The sequence below is a fragment of the Fulmarus glacialis genome, unplaced genomic scaffold (genome assembly GCF_000690835.1).
Source record: "Fulmarus glacialis isolate BGI_N327 unplaced genomic scaffold, ASM69083v1 scaffold36332, whole genome shotgun sequence".
Lineage (NCBI taxonomy): Eukaryota > Metazoa > Chordata > Aves > Procellariiformes > Procellariidae > Fulmarus > Fulmarus glacialis.
Genome location: NW_009197813.1, coordinates 11,132 through 19,470, shown reverse-complemented (window position 1 = coordinate 19,470; position 8,339 = coordinate 11,132). Strand labels below are relative to the sequence as shown.

The 8,339-nt window shown below is 35.9% G+C and overlaps 1 protein-coding gene across 1 annotated transcript in view; it reads right to left on the bottom strand.

Moving 5' to 3' along the window:
- LOC104073040 (nucleobindin-2-like) overlaps positions 1–8,075 on the bottom strand; it is a 15,759-nt gene extending 7,684 nt beyond the window's left edge. Inside the window, 5 exon segments of the mRNA XM_009572686.1 lie at positions 460–645; positions 2,283–2,386; positions 5,740–5,866; positions 7,166–7,273; positions 7,932–8,075. Coding sequence (XP_009570981.1) covers positions 460–645; positions 2,283–2,386; positions 5,740–5,866; positions 7,166–7,273; positions 7,932–8,075 — 669 coding nt within the window.
- Between the last annotated feature and the right edge of the window lie 264 nt (positions 8,076–8,339).

Below are 8,339 nucleotides of genomic sequence, written 5' to 3'. Positions count from 1 at the left end.
GGAAAGAGGAAGTGTCAAGGAAATGCATATTCTGTGGAAAGAAACACCTGCAATAATCAGTCATGGCCACACAGACTCATCTAGAAACAATAGCTGAAGGGAGTTAAATTAGTTTGCCTTTTCTAGAGCAAAAGGTGCTGTGATGCAGTTCCTTGCAGGCCAGGCATACCATGAAGGCATCCCTACAGTTTTGAATACCATTCTGGCTTCTTCCTCATGAGTTTTAGCTTCTTTGTAAATAATAATTCTGCCAGCAAACAGCATACTTGTACAGAAAAAATGTGGGTATATACAGTAGGTTTTGTAATGCTCTCAACACTGTTCCCACACTCTGCTCCCATGTCAATGAGAAGAGGCAAATGCTGAGAACAAACAAGATATACCCTTCTCTTCATGAGCTTTTTCCCTCTGGAAAGGAAAGCTTCCACCCAATCATGTGAAAACAGACTGTGGCCTTACAGGATGGTGAACTTTAGGGTGATCTCCATGTTTTTTCTTCATCTCCTCAAATTTGGATTCTTCTCGCTGCCTCTTTTCTTCATCCAGTGTTTTTAAATACTCTCTCCTCTCATGTTCTTTCATCATCTCATATTTCTTAAACTCCTCATGGCGGGTCTTATCATAGTTTTCCAGGTCACTTGTAGCCTAAAAATATAGATATATGTAGACATATGATTATGCCACATGATTATGTTAACACATATGACATTAAAACCACTGTATGGTTCAGATCTGTGGGCAAGGCTGGCCATATTGCCATTCTCCTTTTAAATATGAGGTAGACTAGTTGGGGGTTTCCTTTCACATACAGTGATGCAAAAACATCCCTCCTCACTTCTTTATTTTCACAGAAATTAATTTGCAAGGGTTCAACTTGCTGGACAATTTTTGCAACTATGCAGTACTTTAAGAAGGCATCAAGGTGTCCTTTCCCATCAATTAATAATAAATTAACTCAAGTTAAGTATATTCCGTACTAATTAAGCACAGCTTCAAATAGTGCCATTAACTCCTTGTTTATTTCAGAATAAGAACATTTGTAACTTATCCTAGAGTTTAATGAAAAAAGTGCCTTCATTAATAATGGGAGTTAGTTTGCAGTAGCTTAACACAGATGAAATAAAAAAATAAAATTACATGGAAAGAAAGGGTGTGAGGGGAGAATTTCTGACAATTACTTGTATAGAGTTTAGAGATGTATCATTTTCAGACAGCTCAAGGTATTAAAGGATGTTTTGGTAGTGCTTTGCAGAGTAACATGTTCATACCTCATACAGTCTCTCCATTATTTACATTTTAATTTTCAGATTCACTGTACCTTTTCAAAAACAATTCTAAATTCCCTTAAAATGCCTATTACACTCTGTCAATATCTCAGCTGAGAAAGGAGAAGACAAGAAAAATAATATGAGAAAGAATTGCCCTGCTGAGGATATGCTTCTCTTAGCCAACCAGAATTTTCCCAGAAGTGATGCTCAGAAATGGCAAGAAACTTCATAATATCTATATAAAAAATAATTTTATGGAAAATTGAGATAAAATTTTCCAAGGGTAAAAAAAATCCACAAAAATTACAGAAAGCTTAAAATATACCTTATCTTTCCATTTATTTTGAAAATATAAAACCTGTCAAATTCTCATGTCAGACATGCAGTGCTTTCTAAAGCATATCTGAGATCAAAGTCTTTTTTCCAGAAGTTGGAAAAAGCCATGCTACGCTTCGCTTAACTGCATTCCCTTAATAAACATGCACTGAAAAAAGACCCCATACCTGTGATTGATACCGAATCTGCTAAATAGACATTGAATGCCATGCCCAGCATATGCAATTTCTATATTGACATCTTAAATTCTACTCTGCTGTGGTTTTGCAGCTTGACATATATATAACAGATCCCAAAATTCAAATGGCTAGCTTAGAGATGATTTTTTATGTCATTCTGTGAGACACTTAAATAATTTAGAATTAGAAATCAGAAAAAATACTTGGGAAAAATGTACCCCTATTAAAACTGCATTTAATTTAAATGCTCCCAGAAAGGCGTATTTTATTCCCGAAGTTGTTTGTACTGGCACATGAATGCAAGTCCTGTTAAGATGCCACCCCAAAATTTATGGGCTCTTAAGCATAATGCACACTGACAACTGACTTTTCTCTGAAAATGAAAACTGCATGTCATTTATAAAAAAAGTGGTATATATAAAAGGATTTGCCTTTACCAGACAAAAAGCATAATAATTAATATAAAAAAAACCCATAGTAGTTTATATCTAGCACTCACTGCTTTGATCAACATATCTAAGTCTTTAGGTTCGAACGTGTCAGGATTCTGATGGTTCAGGTGCTCAAACTGTTTAAGGAGAGCCTGATGGTCTATGCCAGTGTCTGAAAGAACAAGGTACAAATGTAAAACATTAAAATAAGTTTGAAATCAAGCGAGATCAGCAAGTTAAAAACTTTCATACGGGAGCTTGTGCCTTGTAAGTACCTGAGGTTCCCTGAGGACTGGATAATTTTTTCACTGTGGGAGGAAACTAGAGCAACACTTCTAAAGTTGCTTTTCCTGAAGGAGATGGGCAAACTTGATAGCAATTTGCACTATATTCCTTCTGATGCGTCAGTGTTGCATTGCACACAATAATTTAACATGCACAAATTAAGGCTTGTGTTTCAGCACTGAAACATAGAATCAATGTGAGCTTCACAAACTAAGAAAAACATTTTATTCACTTTTATATAAATGAGATAGTTGAAGTTATGTGCAGTATCAGAGCTAACAACTTGTATCTTTTTCCTGAGCTGGGAGAAGTCTGACTCTTCTATTTCCCTGTACATTTTGCAAATGACTTATATCTGGCCAAAGATGTGTGTACAATATGGTGTAAAATTATATCAAATCAGATAAGCAGATATTCAGATTTCATTTGTGCGAAATGAGAAGTGCAAGACAGGGGAGAGTCAGATCCTGTGTCTAAAAGCTGCAAACATTTGTCTCTTCCTTATGACAGGAACTATACCCAACAGTATCAATATACAATGCACTAACAACAAAACACATTTCTACAACAGGCTTTTCTAGCTGTTACCATGGTTTCTGACTGCTAATGCTAGATAATAATGCTATCTTAAGCAGCATACACTTTAATATATTATGTATAACAATTTTGGCAAGCTTTTACTACATGGCTTAGCAAAGAATATTTTATTTGCTCAAAAAAAATTGGAAAACACAATTTTGAATATGTTATTCTTTGGTAAACTATCTCTTACACTCAATGCTGTGTTTGTATTATCACAAAACAGCAAACACTGGCTGGGGCAGATTTCAACCATCATTCCTCCCCAGTGAGATCATAATTTCTGTTGAAATATATGCACCTTAGCCTGTTTTTGAAACATTTTTTAGAAGTGTAATAATAGGCTTTTTAAAAAAACAAAACAAAACAACAAAAAAACCCCTGCCCCCAAGCCCATTTTACTCCATTCCTTGTATTTATGGGAAAAGACTCATTCTATTTGACAGTATTTACTTGCCACTTCATTGTATTATCTGAGACCCAACCCCTAATATTCTTCTGTCCTGTACTGATCAGTCTAGTAGGATCTTGGTGCAAATGTTTAAAAACACTTCTGGATCAGGGCTGAATATATGCAGAATGTAATTTCAAATGTGTTTGGTTTTTTTTAAACCTGATCTATCTGACAGGGAAGAAAACAGGGGGGTTTGTGTGCTTTTTTTTTTTTTTTTTTTTGGATCAGATAGAAGACTAAGATACTAAGTGGTGTTACAGGGAAAAGATTAACCGAAGAAATAAAAAGAAATCAAACAGCTCTGCCTGCTGTTACTATAGAATGCTCTTTTGTATATGTTCCAAGTTGTTGCATAGGTGTACAGAGGCAGCTGTATTTTATAGATAACCGTGCCATATGTGTTGTATGTGGTGTGAAGTACTTGCTGGTAGAGCTGATTATAAAATTTACAAAATGTTTTCCCACCCCTGATGTTTTCACACCTTAGTAGTCAACTGAATATTTTGAACAGGTTTGAATCTGTTCTTGCTCTTTCCCAAATGCAAGAGCTCACACTTACACTGTAACAGATCTGATCTGTTGGGGGGAATTATTTTTCTAAAGCATGCTCTGCTAGTTACTCTTGATTTATGGAAGTAGAGAGGGCTAGAAGTAATCAGTCCATTAAACTATTAAAAATTTTCAAAATACACAAAATTACTATGTACACAATCAGGTATCATTAGCTGCTGTCAACTAGCTCACTGTGAGTGTCACCATGATGTCACTGCACTGCTTGCCTGCAACAGGAGCATGATACTGGGTTCTTGGCAGCTAAAGAGCCGCCTGAGGATGATGAACACTGAGTCTGGCAGGCATGTGAGGCAATGCACTGACTCCTGTGGAGGGGTTACCGCTGGTCTGCACTGTCTAGCTACCAGTGGACTGTACTTTCTGGACTAGAACATTCATTAAAAGAAAGCAAAGGACAGAAAGGTGATCTGACGCCCTCAGCCAACTCCATATTATTATTCATTAATTATACTATGGTAGCACCTAAAGACTTCATTGGAAAGGTACTACACTGTAAATATCTTTTTTCCCCAATTAATTTGATGCTTTCCTGACCCTAGTAACATCCCCATGAACACATATTTGCACATGCGTAGTTCTTCACTCTACTTGCCACCTCTAAATTCGGCTTAGCCTAGAAGACAGATCCTTATTCTTGGAGTATTTTAAATTGATACACTACCTATTCAATTCAGTGGGATCCCTCCCCATAACTTGCAAATGTTTTTAATAATAAAATAATCTGCATAGGCAAATTAGGCCCTTTTTATTAGAGCTTCTTTGTGAAAAACAGTATTTCAGAAACAAGATCATGCTGTCCGTCATTAGGATCTTTGTTTATGAGCAACTAATTATCTTCAAAAACAAACTACTAATAAGAAATTTACAGAATTAGTTCTAAATGCAAACTTTAAAAATTCTTTGGTAATAAGAAGTAAAAAGGGATAGCACCATTTCCCACACAAACATACAGCAATCAGAATCATTAGAAACCTGTATACTTTATTCATTAAAAGAAATTGCCTGAGTTTGTACGATTTCATTAGCAATTAAGAAAATGCTATGGAGAACTTTTTTCACTCCAGATGTTTTTCTTTATTCAGGAGCTTAAAACTGCCCCAAAAATAAGAAGAATAATCTTCTGAACTGCAATGTTTAATGTTTGTTTCAAATCTGTACAATAACTCTAACTGGTGGAAAGGGGGCTTAAAAAGAGAAAAAGGGAAACTTTTGTGCTGACTGACTGTAAAAAAAAAAAAAAAAAAAGAAATTAATTTTCTACCCTGTAAAGACATGAAATGCTATGTCATGTTGTATTCTTTAACAGTCATACTATGTTATTAGTTCTCAGTGAGTAATCTATAAGTTGATGCGCTACAAAAATAGAAAAAGAAGTTGAAAGAGATTAGAAGTATCCAAAAAATCCACTGCCAGAATCGATTTAGTTATTTATAAAACAGAGATGGCTTTTCTCTTCTCCCCAGTTTCCTATAAAGATGGGTCTTTACTGGCCCTAGGCCAGCTCAGGAAGGACACTCACTTTCAGCGTACAGTTGTTATTGTTGACAACAAACAAAGCATAACTGATGGATTTTGGGCACCTCTCAAACGCAATCCCATCTGTTAACTCACCTAGTTAAATTTTGTATTCTTACCTTGAACAGAATCCATTTTAGCTTTAATTAACATTCTTAACCTTGCCACCTCCTGCCTTTTTAGTTCATCCAGCCGTGTTCTCACATGGTGGCTTACTAAATCAAGCTCTCTGCTTAGTTTCCCACTCTGTCAAAAAACAAAAGTTATGTATAAAAACTAGAAGAAAGTAGCCTTTAGGATTCCCGTTAGACATGAGCTGCAAGACAGCAGACTAGTGGCATTCTTTGGCAATACTGTAGCCCACATTATAAGAATCTCAAAATTTTTTCACAAAGCAGATTCAATTTTTTTTAAGCCTATGGTTATAGAAACAGAGAGGAATCCTAAAAGCTTTCTGAAAAGAGAATTTCTAAGTGTCTTGCTCCTCCAAAGAGCAAAAGCATGACCTTGCAGCAGCAATACCTAATAATGTTTAAGAAGTGACAAATTTCTTGATTAAATGTCCTCAAATTAATTCAAAAGAACTGTGAGATGCACACAAAGTGCTGTGTTCTTCATCCACTTGATGACGGCTGTAAGACTTGAGAGAAAGTACAAGCACAGCAATGGCCACCAATGTGTATTGCAAGAATATTTATCAGGATCTGGAAATGGATAGTAGCCTTCAAGGCTCACACTAGAAGTAACACAGAAGAAAAAGGAGCCAAAAGCTGCCAAACACAACATGAGGGACTAAAGGAAATGCAAAAGGCAGGATCTCCTCTTTAAGTCTACCACTTTAGACTGTTTCCTACCTGTCCCTTGCTGAATTTCTAGCTCATAAAGGGGAATGCAGAACAGCCACCACCTAGAGTCAGAAACTAAAGTAGAAAAGACAAGAATGTGGTGAGGTTTTGGAGAGAGGGCTATGTGGATCGGCACAAAGAAAGGACAGCAGCGGAGAAAGCCAGAGGTCTATTTTATTCCTATATACACTGACTTTACCTCTAGCACAACGCCTCAATTTCCCCAGACTTTAAAATCTGCCTTTCTTGTAATTCTCTTCCATGTCATCATATTTATTTGTGACACACTATCTTAATCTCAGAAGGCAGATATACCTCTATGTTCAAAACAGTGTTCCAAATGACTGAGCAGGAAACAGTGAGAGAGAGCTACACTTGAAGATCTACCTACCTGTATGGAGTATGAAACTGGTTTTTTAGTCGATAGGCAGAAGGCAGAAACTATGCAATCAAGTATACGTTGTTGGGGTTTTTTTAATGCTATGGGATATTCTTTAATGAACAGAAGTTCTGCTGTCCCTTGACTGAAGACAAAGATCTAGTAAGAGTTAAATAGCTAAGTAAATAAAAATGAGAGGAAATTTAAGCTCACAGAAATTGAGAGGAGTATGAAGAAAGAAAAGGAAGAAAGAATACAACACACACGGCTCATGATTATGGATTTAATTAACATTAATTTAACTTTTTTTTTTGTACCTACCTTTATTTCCTCTATGTCAGCAGTCTGGAGTTTCTCCCTGAAATGCTTATCTGTTTCCAAGACATCTATTACTTGCCTGAGATATTCATCATAATAAAGTCCTGTATCCTTCAAAAAACAGAATGTGAAATTGAGAAAATAATATACTACCAAAGATTTCATTTTGTTTAAATACAATAATTAAACTGAAACTCAAATCTCAGCAACACAGGCATTATACACTCTTACATATCCTCGTGTTTTTTAATTTGCATCATTGCCCTAAAACAACTTATGATTCATTTGTTTCAGCAACTGACAAGGAAGAGGAGAAAAGTGTTTAGGAATCCATGTCATACACAAGCATCTGTCACGTTAATATAGTTTGTTGGTTTTTTTTTTGTAAAGCAGTGCAATTCATTCATTACTGTTCTGTTTGAAACACTGAACTGGAATCACTGACTGGAATTTCCTAAGCCACCACTCAATCGCTTGAAAGAAGTCTCTATGGAACAGAAAGCAGTTCTCCCTATTGTAAGCTGGGGAATTCCTTCTATGTGCCACCTCACCTTTAGCAGCTCATGGAAAAAAAATAGAAGAGAACAAATTTAAACGGAACCTCACCATAGTAGACGGTAGACCGTACGACAATATTGGCTAATATGAGTTTCCCTCCTGCACGTAACTCCAGTAAAGAACATCTAAATTTCAGGAAAGGAGTTTGCTATAGCCAGATTACTAACAATTAGGAAAAAATACTTAATTAGATAAATTTCATTATACTTACTGGATTTTCTACCTTCTCTCCTTCTACGTGGCCTTCTCCTTTGACTTTTGTCTTATCTATGTCTATAGGTACAGCTTCCAAGGCCATTAGGAGAAATGTCATCAGCAAAATACACTGTTGGGGTAGGACAGATAGCCACTTCATCTGAAATGAGACCAAGTCACAAAAATTAACATAAATGATGTTATCATACTGTACTGATTAGAATTTTTTGACATTCCTATATAGATACCTGTAATAATCCACTTCCCACATGTTCTACTGCTCTCAAGAATACTAAAACTCTAAGAATTAAATACAGCTTTAATTTTTAAAGGCCATTATTACACAAGCAGATTTCTTCAGATTATCTTACAGTTGTGTGGCAAACCTAAGTTGTACTGTAACTGGTGAGAGGTTTTTAACCTG